Source organism: Ambystoma mexicanum, chromosome 10 (assembly GCF_040938575.1).
Source record: "Ambystoma mexicanum isolate Mex_15411 chromosome 10, UKY_AmexF1_1, whole genome shotgun sequence".
Classification (NCBI taxonomy): domain Eukaryota; kingdom Metazoa; phylum Chordata; class Amphibia; order Caudata; family Ambystomatidae; genus Ambystoma; species Ambystoma mexicanum.
Window position 1 is genome coordinate 1490308859 of NC_090932.1, and position 15583 is coordinate 1490324441.

The 15583-nt window shown below is 47.6% G+C and overlaps 1 protein-coding gene across 16 annotated transcripts in view; it reads right to left on the reverse strand.

Moving 5' to 3' along the window:
- Nucleotides 1-15583, reverse strand: part of CLIP1 (CAP-Gly domain containing linker protein 1) — a 1286645-nt gene that overhangs the window by 257366 nt on the left and 1013696 nt on the right. For all 16 annotated transcript variants that reach the window (XM_069619609.1, XM_069619610.1, XM_069619607.1 and 13 more), the window contains one exon: nt 8174-8294. In XM_069619609.1, coding sequence (XP_069475710.1) covers nt 8174-8294 — 121 coding nt within the window. The remainder of the gene's footprint in view (nt 1-8173; nt 8295-15583) is intronic.

Below are 15583 nucleotides of genomic sequence, written 5' to 3' on the forward strand. Positions count from 1 at the left end.
ACCCTGCTAAGCGAGTCCGCGATCGTGTCCTTGATGCCAGCCAGGTGGAAAGGTATGGGAAACATGCCCTCAAGAATGGCCCAATGCCACATGCTTCTGCTTCCATGGAGAGCGCCAGAGAGCGGGTTCTATCCTGCTTCCGGATGAAGAACATTGTGGTTGTATGGTCTGTGAAAATCCTCACCACTTGCTCCTGCAGAAGCAGCAGGGAGGATTTTACAGCCCAGAACACAGCCCATAGCTCTAGGATGTTGATGTGCAGGGTCTTCTCCGCCAGACACCAGGAACCCCCCGGCGTGCGACTGGCCGAAGTGGGCACCCTCCCATCTGTCCAGGGAAGCGTCCGTGGTGACTGTCGCTTGAAACAGCGTGGCTTGAGAATGGGCCCCTTGGGTGAGGTGCCTGCGCACCCCCCACCAACGAATTGATTGTCTAAATTCCTTGCTGAGGGCAATCCTGTCTGTCCACTTGCCTGTGACCTGGAGCCACCTGGCATCCAGGAATTCTTGTAGCAGCCTCATCTGGAGCCCGTAAAACAGAATCAGGGGAATGCAAGTCAACATCATCCCTAGAAGCGACTTGATGCTGCGAACCCCTGTGACATTTGACGCCGTCAGCTGACAGACCTTTGCCAGTAAGGACACTATCCTCTCTTCTGAGATGGCACTGTGTTGAGCTGAGCACCCATAAACAGTGCGTCTTGTGATGGCACCACCCAGTATTTTAGATAGTTGATGGAAAACCCCAGAACTGTTAGGAGGTGAATGACTTCCTCTGTGTGCTGCACTGGCCAGCTCTTGAGCAGGGGATCGGACGAACCAGTTGTTTAGGTATGGGTAGACATGAATGCCTTTGAGGCGCAGATGGGCCGCAACCAGGTGCCATGCCCTTTGTGAATACTCTTGGTGCTGATTTTAGCCAGAAGGGAAGCGCCTTGAACTGGTGATGACAGCCAAGACCACAAAACATGGATACTTTCTGTGATTTGGATGCATGGGAATGTGAAAATAGGCATCCTCCAGGTCTAGTGTCGCCATGAAGTACCCTTTTTCTAGCTGGTCGAGTACCTGTTGTAACGTGACCATCCTGAACTCTAGAGACTTTAGGTACTTGTTGAGGCACCGTAGGCCGAGGATTCTGCGCCATCCTCCTGACTTCTTTCGGACTATAAAGTAGATGGAGTATACTACGGTGTCTTGGAAGAGAGGGGGAACGTGTTCTTTTGCCCTTTTCTTTTTTTAATATCGACTGCACTTCCTGCAGCAGTTGTCCTATGTGCATCTCCCTCTTTGCCACTATGGAATGTGTGGACCCCTGTGTTCGAAAGTCCAGCACCCATTTGTTGGTGGTGATGTTGGGTAGCCTTTGGTCTGTCTGAACTTTCCTCTGGAAGAACGAAAGGACGATGTTTGCCGTTGTTGGAGGGTCCCCAGGGACCTAGCCATTTCTGTTTCTGTCTTTATTGCCTGCAATGTATCATCCACAGCCTTGTCGAACAGGTTCTCTGCGTTGAAAGGCATATCAACAACCTTAGACTGCACATCCTGCCAGAAGTTTGTGGCCCGAGCCATCATGGTCTTCTCGGAGCCACTCCATTACCCATCTGTCGCAAGCCTGAGTCTGCCACATCGAGAGCCACTGTGATGGCATGATCGGAAGCTACCTCCCCTTCATGAAATAGAGCTAGGGCCTCTGTATTTTTATCATCGGGGAGAAAGTAAAGGATTGGGCCCAGCTTATACCATAGCTCTCTATCGTAGCGTGCCAGTGTTGCCAGGGCGTTTGCAGCTTTAACTGTGGAGGCAGCTGTATATATAAATGTGCTTGCCCATGGCATATAGCTTCTTGCCTTCTTGGTTTGGGGGAACCAGAGACTTGGGGGATGAATTTGCCGACCTCTTGCTTGCTGCGTGAGATATTAGCGACTTGGGTGCCCGGTCTGGAAGCCTGTGCTTCTTCTCCAACCTATCCTGTCTAGGTGGAACTGAGTTCAAGGCCTTCATCAGGGCCAAGCCCTCCTCCCACATGCCATCCAGGAGTGGAATTGACGTTACCCTCTTTCTGGATGAGGCTCTTCTCTCATACAGGAATCCCTCCTTCTCCTCTGGTACCAAATTAAACAAGGTGGAAGCCCTTGCTAACATGGAGTGGAAGGAACCCACTTTGTCTGGAGGGGACGTCCTAGGGGTGTTATCTGTGTTTACTGGTGTATCATCGGCTGTTATGAAGTCATCAAATTCATCTGTATCATCTGCCGTATCCTCTGCCGCCGTGTCGATCAGAGGCGGGTGCTCCACTATGGGTGGTGTTGCCTGTCTAGGCATAGATGGGTGAGGTTTATGACTTTGTCTTGGCGGGCTGTCCTCCGGGGTGGGTTCAACTAGAGCCAGCTGTGGAGGCATGCGCTCTTGTATTACCGCCACAAGTGTGTGGGGTAGTTAAGATGTCCAGGGACAAATCCCTTAAACTGGATGATGCGTCTCTCGACGGGCCAGCGCCCTCCAATGATTTCACCAGACAAAAATGCTCCCTCAAGGGTTCAACCCTGACGTCATCCTCCTCTAGATCCGATACACAGCCTTCCTGCAATTCTTCTTCAGAACTGTAAATCACACTGACTAGGTTCCCCCTTCTCTTATCCTGCTCCCCTTGTCAAGGAAGAGACGAGATTGGGGACTTTATTGACTGCGTAGTGGCGGTTACGGGACCTGTAGTCGTGGTTGGCGTGTAGGCGTTGGTCGAGGAGGAAGTACTGTTCTCGTAGACTATTTTGTCGTCACTGATGCTGTCGATGAAGGCGTGGTTGTTGTCATATCCATCAGCGTAGTCAACATAGCCGTCGACAGGGTTGTTGTAGGCGCTCTCACCGCCAACGCGGTGGCCATTGACGAGTGTCTCAACATTTACGTAATGGTAACTGGAGGTCTCGTCGTCGTGGACTCTTGTCCGTGGATTGCTGACAATCTGTGTTTTGAAGAAGACATTGCCACTTCACTGCAAGGTTCTCTGCTTGTCTTATGCTTCGCAGAAACGCTATGCTTCAATGAATACAAATTTCCTGATGATACTCCACTCACCGGCAAGCTTGCCTTTGATGGCAAAGGTAAGGGTGAGCAGCCAAACTCCTGATCGTGACCTGCAGTAGCGGCTACCCCGGTTGGATGTGCAGCTTCGGGCTTTGCATTTTTATGTGTCTCCTGTGAGGGAGCCTCCTGGGTGGATCTCGACCTCATAACAGAGGGAGAATGTTCCAGAGGACGACTGGATCTGGAAGAAGCCTGCAAACTCCCATGCGCTGCGCCCTTTTCCTCTTTCAGCCAAGCCACCAGTCTGCGGTAAAGGTCCCTCTTTGTTTTGGCGAGGAACCACCGACAGGTTTCGCAGCCATCCTCGTTGTGATCAGGGTGTAGACAATAAAAGGCACCTTAAGTGCTTGTCTTCCATATACATGCTGCGCAAGCCACATCTGATGCAGAGCTTAAACCGGCTCCTCTTGCTCTCTTTGGAAGCGCAAAGTAAGACTTGACTAGGCTTTGAAACTTGACACGAAGATCCAAAGGTGTAGCGATCTACTGCCCACTGGCAAACAGAGCCCCATTGCCGGCAAAACAGAATGTTTTCACCAAAAAACGGATTATTGAATTTAGTTTTCTTAAAAAAAGACTGCTTGCTTTTTTTTACCGAGAATTCCCAGTCTGATGACGGGGAATATTCATGAACATGTGAATCCATGCCAGACCCCATGCTGGAGAATTTCCAATGTGCTCTTTTTCATTGATTTGTGTGCTCTTGTTTGATTATCTGGTATGTGAACCTATTTATAAATATGTCTTTAAGTTGGCTTATTTCCTGTTACGCTTGAGTCTGGACGTGGCAGTGCATTTCACATTTCGTTCATCGAGTTTGGCTGTCAAGCATATTCCTGCTTTCTGAGGTGGGTGTTTTTCAAAGACAGCATCTTGCGGTGTCCCTGTCAGCAGCAACAGAGTCCAGCACCACGTTAAATCTCAAGTAGTGGAAATGCCACCATGCCTGTCCGGCCCTATGTTCGCCACATTGGACAATCCTTCGCAGTGAGCACCACCGACTTCCATTCTCACCAGCAAATGTAGTGATTCTTCTCATCAGGTCATTGGCAAGACCCCATGGATTGCTCTGTTGCTTTTCATGAGTCAGGCATCAAACTTCTTTTCTTCTCAGGGTTTTCCGAAGTGGCAAGGTTTATGCAGTTGCTTCCCTATCCGATGTGGGGTCGGCGCCTCCGGGCGTACCGCACCAGTATTGCGTCAGCCACAGGCGCCATATTGGGCAAGGCCACGAGGAGGGTGACCCTGCCCGCCCGGCAACGCCTGTTCTCCACACTGGCCTACCCTCCGCTATGTGCACCAGGTACAGCTTCTCTCGCCTCCTCTGGCTTCTCCGCTCACCTGTGCGCAGGTCATGTGGTAAAACCCCACAAACTGGTCCGTTGTGTTTCTTGGTTCATTGAGCCTCAGTCCTCTCAGCTTCTCTGGGTTTTCCCCCAGGATCACAGGACCACTGTGATTTGAACTGCACACAGGGAATCTGCAGGACTCTGCAGGCGGGCTCAGAGTACTTGTGAGTGGCAAACGGTCACTCAGTTTGCCCCTCCACCCCTCGGTGCTCCACCACCACAATGTCTAGAGGCCTGGCCAAATGCGCCCACCGGTTTTACTAGTTTAGTGGGAGATGCAAGGATTACAGTAACTTCACCCTCCAGACTCACCTGAGATGTTTAACAGTGGCTCTGCTGTCTAACCCCTCAGCAGCTCAGCAAGGGTTCCGCCTGGTGTCCTGCAGCCAACAAATGGCCACCTTGTTCTGTTTTCAGTCAAGCACCTTGGGTTTAAGTTGGGAAGGGAACAGATCAACCATAAGAGGTCAAAGCTAAAAGTATCTAGAACATGCCGACACCCAAGACAAAGAAGGCATTGCAAGCTTCTTAGGGCTTGGTTGGATACTATAATTGTTTTATTTCAAATATTTTGACCATGGTTGGATCCCAGATTGATCAGCTGAAAGGATACAAATGTAATTGTATCCAATGGATTTAAAGTACAGACAAGGACTTTAAGAAGTTGAAAGACTCCCAGTGTCACTCCCCTCTTAATAATGCCTAACTTTAATGATCTCTTTATCCTGAAAATGGATGCCCCTCAAATAGGGTAAAGCGTACTACTCTCAAGTCCGAAATGCTGTGCAGGACGTTCCATCTCCAAGAGAGGAACTAGGTCACTTTTGAGCTTGCATGCTTTACTATTAGCTGGACCATAGAGGCCTTCAAGTATTACCTGACAGGTGGAAAATTACTCTTACCCACAGACCATTGGCCTCTCACTTGGTTATCTAGGCTAAACGTACCCACCCTAAAGTCATGAGATGGGTCCTGGCTCTTCAGACGCATTCTGTGTCAGCTGTCCACAGGTAGGTCAAGCTATATATGTGGATTGCTCAAGTAGATAGCATCTATATTTGGTGCCCCTCAAAGTTAATTTGTTTTTAACAATGTTTAATGGTATCTATTACTTTTTATTCTCTGCTGAATTGGTTATAACTTAGCATATCCATTCAGCTCCTATCAAGCTGCAGTCCTGGCTCCCACCTCCTTCCTTTCATCCAACCCTGCATCCCTTTCTTCATTTAGCTTATCCCACCCGTTTCTTCCTTTTTCTCATCCCCATACTTGCTGCTATCTCATTTCCTTAATTTCTTCTTTAATTACTCACTCCCTCTCTTTCTCTACTTTCTTCATAGAATCTGTTCTCATTACATCAGCTCAGGGACTTGAAGAGGTTGCAGTAACTTCGATAAAAACCTAAAAGCAACAACTACAAGTTATGGGATGTTTTTTTATGAGGTGAGGGATTTTCTAAATTGCCAAGCAACTTCTGGCTTGCTGCATTGGGAGTGCCTTTAAAGCCACAAAATAATACGTACACAGTAATCCTTAACATTACTCGGAGTTTAATTTTCAATCTCAGGTATATTTGTATCCATGTCTTTGGGTGGCTTGAGCAAGCTGAAAAAGCCTCATTCAATGTGCGCTCTACTTGTCCTGTGGACTAGCACATCAAATAAGTACAGTTCAACTTGTCAAAGTTACAGAAATAAAGATAGGAAACAGACAAAGGACGGGGCAGTGTAACCAAAATGACGATTGCTAAAAACTGGAACGGACCGAGACAGGTTATGAAGATACAGCTTTTTCAAGTGCATGTTAAGCTACTTAAGACTTTCTGACCTCTAGTACTTACCTTGGGTTTCTACACTGGTAAAAGCAGCAATTCTCGCAATATGAATGCCATAGTAAATATTTAGCATTGCAAATTGGCAAGACAAGTAAATGATTTAGGATGCAGGATGTATACAACATAAAAAATAGAATTCTAACCAGAAATCTACACATCGCACAGCCCCTATATGCTGCAGGTGGAAAAGTAGAGGTTGACATTTTGGAGGGATGGGGGCAGATTTGGGCCGATTTCTAGAAAATAGCAAAAGATTATAGCTTCAGAGATTTCAAACAAAAGTATACAGTTATTCAGAATTATCCGAAAGACGACGGTTCAACAAAGTGCAACAACATCAAATGGCTTGACACAGGTGGCATGCTTTCATCAGTAATGAAGCATCATCAGTGGTTAATACCATGGAACCTGAAATATACGATCAGCAAAAAAGACAACCATTAAAAACGATGTGTGTGATGAAATTCAACAAGTGTCTGGGAAACCTATTGAAGTACTTCCTACATTGTACTAATTGTAAGTAGAAACGGCACTGCAGCAGTCAAGGGCACTCTGGACATTTCAGGGTTTGCTCCCTACTACATACTCTTCCGTGTAATAAAGATCATGTATGTAGAAGTCCCACAGAGCAATTAACTGAGAGCCCATAGCAGCGAAGAGAGAAGTCATGACACAAATGATTCTCTTCATTTAATGAATAATTAATACTACTGCTTTGCAAACGGCTGTACTTTTAGAAGACAAGCATCTTGGAGCTCAGGAATGAAGGCACTAATTATCAAATGGCATGGTGCAGATGAGACAGTTAATTGTTTCACACTTTAAACCCTTTAATATGGAATGGCCCTTTTCAGTTCTGCATCCAGTATTACACCACGCCTTTCTAAAGACCCCAAAGCACCATTTAGCAGGATAAAACGCTGCTAGCAATGTATCATTTATTCTCTACCAACTTAACAGAAATGGGAGGGCCTTTTTACGCTAAAGTGTTGAAATAGGTAGGGTTGCCATAGTGATAGCCCAGGAAGGCAGCAACGGATTTCACACACAGTTTCAGGAAAAACAACATCACTTAATAGGGAAAAGGGGCATTTCCAATGCAATTTCCACGCCATTCTATTTTTAGACGAGGAGTCCGTGGCACTCGCGCACCTGCGCTCACTTGAGCGCGAGGGAGGGCCGCCGTGCACAACTGCAGGTTAGCCGCAAAGAGCACACGCCGCTGGATACGAAAAATAAGCAAGTCCACTTGATTCAAAGGCATCTCAAAATTGCCTTTATGCCACAATCAACACTTGGATGTTCTTGAAACAGAGGATGCCGGAATGGTTCTAATGCAACTAAAGCCCTGAAAAGGTGCCCACTAATGTGTGCAGTGCCCTAACCTAACCCACTGACGTTATGCCCATGCTGCGAAAAGAAAGGACCAGATGCTGAAGCGCGTCAGAAACCAAGTGGGAACTTTGAAAAGTGTGAACTCAAAGTGAACAAAAAGGCTGCCAGAGACTGGACCGGCTCCGCCGTACTCAGTTCCAGGTGTTCAGTAATTCGGCACACTCCAAAGTGCACACTCCAGACAGTAACGCACACCATCGCAACCTCTGTACACTCATCTACACCAAAGCGTCCCTTTCACCTGCACTCACGCTGACAGATATTACTACGAACAATGCCTACAAAACACAAATATACAATCATCTTTTCCAGGGAACAAAACACCCCACCTCCACCTGAAAGTTGGATATGCAAGGCGAAAGGCTTAGTCCTGGTGGAAAGCCCCATTGCCCATGCTCCAATTCTGGATGCATGATAGCAATGATCGCTGTGAAAGCATTCCCGGAGCCCGCTGTGCAGAGGGGGCCCCGTCTCCTCTCGGCAGGGGACGCTGCTCAGTGCACGCTCACCTTTTGGCTACTCGCCACTTCGTCCCTGCTCCTGCCCAGCTCCCCGGCAAGTTTCACGTTCTCCTCCTGTAGTGCTGCGAGCTCCTGGGATTTCTGAGCGGCTGCCAGCATCAGGTCTTCCCTGCGAAAACAGTGAGTGCATGGTTACTATAGCAACACGACGGGAAAGGAAAACGGTGGGAGAGAATTAGCTCCACGGCTCAAAAAAACAAATCTGGGCCATGTGATTAATATGTTCAAGGGTATCATGAAGAGACCTTCACGAGAAGCACCCGCTGATCAAACACACCAGGTACACATCTCATAGACCGTCCACTTTAGGGTACAGTGTTAAAGTTGGATCCAATTTTTAAACGCAAGCACATTTTTAAACTCAAGAAATGCTACATGTGTGGCCTCGATGTGGAATAGCTAAACTAAATGGAACTCTGCCTGCTGGGCTGAGGTCTGGCCATTATTGCCAGGTAATGGGGTCCATCTATGAACCAAGCTCCCATCAAACACTCTGTTCTCCCAGGGCTGGCGACTAGGGGGTCTCTGGTAAGCAAGCAGGCTGTCGGGGCATTATGCTCCCTAGTAAGCATGACAGCCTCTCCCTGTGAAGGAAAAATAAAGGCTTGAGGAGCTGCTTCCACAGCCCAGATTCCAAAAAGCCAAAATGCTCGGGTCCACACTCCTCCAGGGTCCACACTCGCCCAGGGTCCACACTCGCCCAAGCCCCACACTCCCCCAATGCCCACACTCTTCCAAGATCCACACACCACTGCTCACATCAGTCATGTATTATTTTACTGAAATTAAAGCAATTGGCAAAGATAGGTGAACCTTGTATGTCCCGACAATAGGCAAAGCCTGTGTTCTCATTCGCATGCATGCAAACAGCTGTGGCTTAGCTGAGAAAGCCACCCCAATACATTTACGATAGACAGGAAACACGAATAGGATGATATTGCTTTACAAAGACTATTTTCAATGACTCCGCTCTGCTTGTCTGTTTCAGAACAATACCAATAAATAAAGGGTGCAAGTTCTGAACCTGCGCCAAGACAAAGAAGCAAACGACTTGATAAAGTAGCATATATATATATATATATATATCAAATGAGTACCAATAGAAGTAGTAGACTCTTCTCCGTGTTAAGTCTTATCGTTCTATAGGAATGGTCAATGGGCCCCTAATATTAGATACCAGGTTGAAAGGGTGGCCCTTAGGCTGAACGGTCTTTTGAGATTCTACCCTCTATATGGGGCGCTGAGGCTGGACACGTTCATGGAGGCCTATAAATTCAAAGTATCATGGAAGTGAAGTATGGGGACACCAGGACTGTAAACCCCAGGAGGTAGCACAGAGCAGGTTCCTGAGAAAATTACTGGGCCTCCCACCCATAACCCAAGCAGTGCACTGAGGATTGAGCTGGGGCTCCAGAGTGTGGAACTACTTGCACAGGGCAGATTCTTATCTTATTTTACAAAACTCAAATTCGGCTATGCAGACAATCCCAATGTGGTTGCAGGGTTCTCAGAGATGGAGGCATCCGAGGGCATGAGCGGTACAGGGATGGGTGCAATCTTTTGCACAAGTTTATAACAGTAAATGGGGACAACTCAGTCGAGGGCGCTTTGAAGAAAGACAAACTAAACAGCCAAACTTGGATTCGAAAAAAGGCCATGGAGTCTGATGTAGAAAAAACGAAATCTCCATCTCCTTTGGCTGTCACAAGTCTCTCCCTTTCTCACCTGCTTTTGTTGCTTGCAACCTTCTATGATGTCTTCTTTCTCACAGTCCGGGATTTGTACAAACCCGAGCGCTGGTCCTCGGATTCCAGCGCGAGGTTCGCAATCCAACTTCCGGGAACGTTCAGAAGTCCAGGGCGGATACCAGGAAGGAATGATGCTCGCACTCGGAGGCACGAGCATGGAAGAAAATCCAGGAAGTTCGGAGGTAAGGTAGAGGAATGGGAGGAAGGAAGGGGAATTCAAGGAACCGGGAACCAGGAATCAGAAGAAAGCCCGGAGCGAACTCCGGCAACACACATCCAACTACAGCAAGCGGTAGCGTTGAGACGTGCAGAGCCGCGGGGGCGTGTCTGTTTTGTAGAGCGTACAGCGTGGAGCGTAGGGACTGGCCAGCAGCATTCCGTTTCAAGTGGCCATGTTGGAAGGATCACTGTATTCAATCCCCAATGGGTCAGGGACCAGGAAGTCCAGAAGGGACGCAGACGACGGTTCATGACAGCATGCCTCCTCTGAAGCCCAGCTCTTCCGGGCTTGCCCGGATGGATAAGATGGTATTTTCGAACCAGCCTGGGGGCATTCATGTTTGACATGGGTTCCCAGGTGCGCTCACTGGGAGGGTATCCTTTCCATTCGACCAAATACTGTAGTTGGCCACGTCGGTACCTAGAGTCACAGATTCTGGAAACCTTGTATTCGAGTTGGTCATTGACAATCACTGGGGTAGATTTTGGAGCTGTTCGAGATGACTGAAGATATGGTTTTAACAGTGAAGTGTGGAAGACTGGATGGATCCTTTTCCATGATTCTGGTAGTCGGAGTCGAAAGGCCACTGGATTGACGATTTCTTGTATAGAAAAGGGCACGTAATACATGGGAGCCAATTTATTTGGGCGCAGATGTCGGGGAAGGAGCTTTGAGGATAACCAGACTTTATCGCCTACTGAGTAGGAAGGTCCATGTCTTCTTTTGGAATCAGCATAATGTTTAACGTCTCTTCGGACCTTTTCTAAGTGTTCCTTTGCATCTTTGTGTACAGTAATAAGGGTTTCAATCTAGGAATCAACTGCAGGAACTGGGGTAGGGTGTGGGAGAACGAATGGTAGAACTGAAGGATGAAATCTTTGACTACAGAAGAAAGGACTGGTTTTGATAGCTGAATGATCCGAATTGTTATAAGCGAATTCGGCCACAGGTATTAAGAGTGACCAATCATCTTGGACCTTGGTAGAGAAGCAAAAAAGGTATTGTTCCAGAGTTTGGTTTACACATTCAGTAGCTCCATTGGTCTGTGGGTGATAACCTGACGACAAGGCACGTTGGATTCCCAGTATACGACATAATTGCTTCCAGAACTGAGATATGTACTGGGGTCCTCGGTCAGAAATGATCTTGGAGGGTGGCCCATGAAGCCGGAATATGTGTTCCAGGAAGATTCCGGCAAGTTCAGATGAGGATGGCAGTTTGTATAAAGGTGTAAAATGAGCCATATGAGTAAACAAATCAATAGTAACCATGACAGTTGTGTAGCCCCTGGAAGATGGTAGTTCCACGATAAAATCTGTGGCAATGATTTACCAGGGTCTTGTTGGTATTGCTGGTTGGAATAGGAGGCCTGCCAGTTTCTTATTATCATGTTTGTTCTGATTGCAGACTGCACATGTCTGGATATGGATCCCGATATCATCCTTCATCTTCGGCCACCAAAACTGTCTTTGTATTAGATGGCGGGTGTTGGTGATGCCACGGTGTCCTGAATGAAAAGTATCATGACATGGGCTTGTGATCTTTTGTCTCAGTCCAGGAGTGAGAATGACAAGCGATTGTCCTTGAACAAATATCCGTCCTTTGTTTTGAGATTCCATCAATTGTTTCTCTTAAACTCCTTCCAGGTTTCAGAGAATATTCTCCAGGAGGGTAAGTGCTTGGGCAACAAATATTGTATGGGGAAACATCTTAGGGAAGGTCCGATCTTCAAGGGGTTCGTAATCGGGACGTCTGGATAAGGCATCGGCTATTATGTTGTGTGTTCCAGGGACATGATGGATTTGAAACTGGTATTGATCAAAAAAGAAGGCCCAACGGGCTGGATGACTGTTTCTACATTCTAGGGATTGTAGGACTTGAAGATTCTGATGGTCCGTGCGGACTTGCACTGGGTGTTTGGTTGCTCCCAGGAGGAGATGACGCCAGTCAGTGAAGGCTTGACGGATGGCTAGTAATTCCTTTTCCAGAACGGAGTAATGAGTTTCACTGGGAGTCAAGGTGCGAGAAAGATAGGCGATGGGGTGTTCTAACTTGTCACCCAATTCTTGTTTTAGGACTGCCCCAATGGCGTAGTTGGAAGCATCAGTTTCAACAAGAAAGGGTCGATCAATGTCGGGTTGACCTAGGATGGGGGCTTGTGTGAACTCCGACTTCAACCGTTGGAATGCCGTATCTTGGGCTGAGGTCCACAGGAAGGGGGTATCCTTCTTTAACAATGTAACAATAGGATGCACAATCTCCGAAAAAGCTGGTATAAATTTCTGATAGAAATTAGCAAGCCCGAGGAAGGATTGAATTGGTTTTACAGTAGTTGGAACGGGCCAGGATATAATGGAGTGTACCTTCGTGGGGTCCATTCCAATTCCTTTTGGGCTGAGAACGAATCCGAGGTAGTGAACAGATGATACATGGAAAAGGCACTTCTGGGGCCTGGCGAGGAGCTTATGTTCACGTAGACGTTGTAAGACTGCCTTCACGTGCTCTTCATGTTTTAGATGGTCCTTGGAGTATATCAGTATGTCGTCCAGATATACAATGACGAAGATGAACAGCATATCAGAGAACCCTCGGTCCATAAAATGTTGGAAGACCGCTGGGGCATTAGCAAGTCCAAAGGGCATAACCAGGTATTCAAAATGGCCAAAGGGAGTTCTAAAGGCTGTTTTCCATTCGTCACCTTCCTTTATACGAATAAGATGGTAGGCACCCCTTAGGTCTAATTTTGTGAAGACTATTGCACCTCTGACCGCTTCCACGATATCCGAGATGAGAGGCAATGGGTAGCGGTCCTTGAAAGTGCACTGGTTAAGGCCACGGTAATCTAGACATGGTCTGAGCTCCTTGGTGTCTTTCTTGGGAACGAAAAATAACGAAGCACCCACTGGGGATTTAGATGGTCGTATGGTGCCATTTTCCAAGTTAGTATCCAAGTATTCCCGGAGGGCCCATTTTTCAGGTTCTGATAAAATAAATATCCTCCCAAAAGGAATCACTGCTGAGGGTTCAGTATCGATGGCGCAATCCTCTGGTCTGTGAGGAGGGAGAGCTTGAACTATAGCGGTCGAAAATACATCTGTGAAGGCCTGGTAGGCCCTGGGAATCCGGATGATGTTAGAGACGGTGACTGGATTTTGCAGACTCTCTTGCGAGTCTTCAAAAGACTTTGGTAAGGAATCTAGGGATAAGCAGTGAGACATACAGTGTTCAGAACCAAGGAACAATGAGCCTGCTGCCCAATTAATGTAGGGGTTGTGCTTTTGTAACCAGGGCATTCCTAGAACCATTGGATAATGGGCTGATATAATAATGTCAAATTTGATCCTCTCTTGATGGTGGTTTATAGAGAGTAGGATCTCTTTAGTCTGAAGGGTTATGGGTCCTGAAGACAGAGGTCTCCCATCAATAGCCTCTACAGGTTGCATAGTCCCTCGAGTTTCATGTGGAATGTTGCGAGTAGTGACCCAATCATGATCTATAAATATGCCCATGGCTCCGCAATCTACTAATGCCAGGATGGGGTAATTTACTTTCTTGGAAGGCGATAGAAAGGCCTGTAGAACCACAAGATTATTTTGTCCAGGAGAGTTCAAGGATGGAATTGATGTGGAGCAAACATCTCTCTCCCGAAACTGTGCCCCTTCTAGGATCGAGAGCTGGCGTTTCCCGAACGCCGTGGAGGAGCAATAGGACATTCCCTTACGAGGTGTTTATCGGAGGCGCAATAAATGCACAGATCAGTGTGAATCCGTCGCATCCTTTCTTGTGGGGTAATGGGTCCACGGGAGGCCCCCAGTTGCATGGGTTCTGGGTCCGGGGTTGGAGAAACTGTGGGCTCAGGTCTAGACGGATGGTCTGTGGCGGTCTTTTGGAAAGCCGATTTAGACTTCTTTTTCTCTGCTCTTCTTTCCTGGATTCGGAAGTCTATTTGCAAGGAAAGGTCCATGAGAGCCTGGAAAGAGCTTGGGTGAGCTACCCTAGCTAACTCGTCCTTTATTTCTTCATTCAGACCTCTTCGGAAGAGGGTGAAGCTGGTTTCTTGAGACCAATCTGCTTCCTTCACGAGTTCTTTAAAACGGGTCACATAGGTAAGCATATCCTGGGATCCTTGTTGAAATTCAAGTAGTCATTCTTGAGCACTGTACACCTGCTCTGGGCGATCAAACACGGCCTTTAGAGCTTCCACAAACCCATCATAATCATCCAAGAGGGCGTCGCCCGAATTGACTAGGGGGGTTGCCCAGGTCAAGGCATTTCCAGTGAGGTGTGAGATCATAAAGCCCACCTTTGCTCTAGGAGTGGAAAAGTAGTAGGGCTTGAAGGTGAAGTGCACTAAACATGAATCAAGGAAAGCACAGAGAGTCTTTGAAGAACCATCATATTTGTCCACTACTCCTCCCAATAACACGCTTTCCTTAGTTGCAGAGTCACATGACAAGACTAGCTGTTTTAATGCAGCATTTTCAGCCTTAAGGTTCTGGACCTCTGTTGTTAGTTCCTGCATGCCTCGCATGAGGTCTTGAACAGCGGCTTCCATCTCTGTTTCTGTATCATTCTTGAGGCTTCTCAATCTGTCACAAGTCTCTCCCCTTCTCACCTGCTTTTGTTGTTTGCTTGCGACCGTCTGTGATGTCTTCTTTCTCACGGTCCGGGATTTGTACAAACCCGAGCGCTGGTCCTCAGATTCCAGCGTGAGGTACGCAATCCAACTTCCGGGAACGTTCAGAAGTCCAGGGCGGATACCAGGAATGAATGATGCTCGCACTCGGAGGCACGGAACGCCGTGACCCGAGCGCGGAAGAAAATCCAGGAAGTTCGGAGGTAAGGTAGAGGAATGGGTGGAAGGAAGGGGAATTGAAGGAACCGGGAACCAGGAATCAGAAGAAAGCCCCGAGCGAACACCGGTAACACACGTCCAACTACAGCAAGCGGTAGCGTTGAGACGCACAGAGCCGCGGGGGTGTGTCTGTTTTGTAGAGCGTACAGTGTGGAGCATAGAGACTGGCCAGCAGCATTCCGTTTCAAGCGACCATGTTGGAAGGATCACTGTATTCAATCCCCTATGGGTCAGGGACCAGGAAGTCCAGAAGGGACACAGACGATGGTTCATGACACTGGCAATGTACGCAGACCTGAAGAATTTCAAGGCAAGGCTAGGTCTCATTGTCAAGATAAACTCACAAACAGGTAAGAAATTGCTAAATTCTGCCACGTTTCAACTTACCCCCCCTACTGAAAGGACAAGCTGGCCAGAGGTGCCACAAAAAATGCCAATGCGACATTGAGGTGGTTGAGGATCTGGCTCACTTTCTCCTGATCAGCCGGCAATATCACAAGGAGAGGAGGGAATGGCTAAGACCATACTTCCAAGTTCAGTAGGTTAGGTTTTTATAGTGCATTTAAATCTGAGGA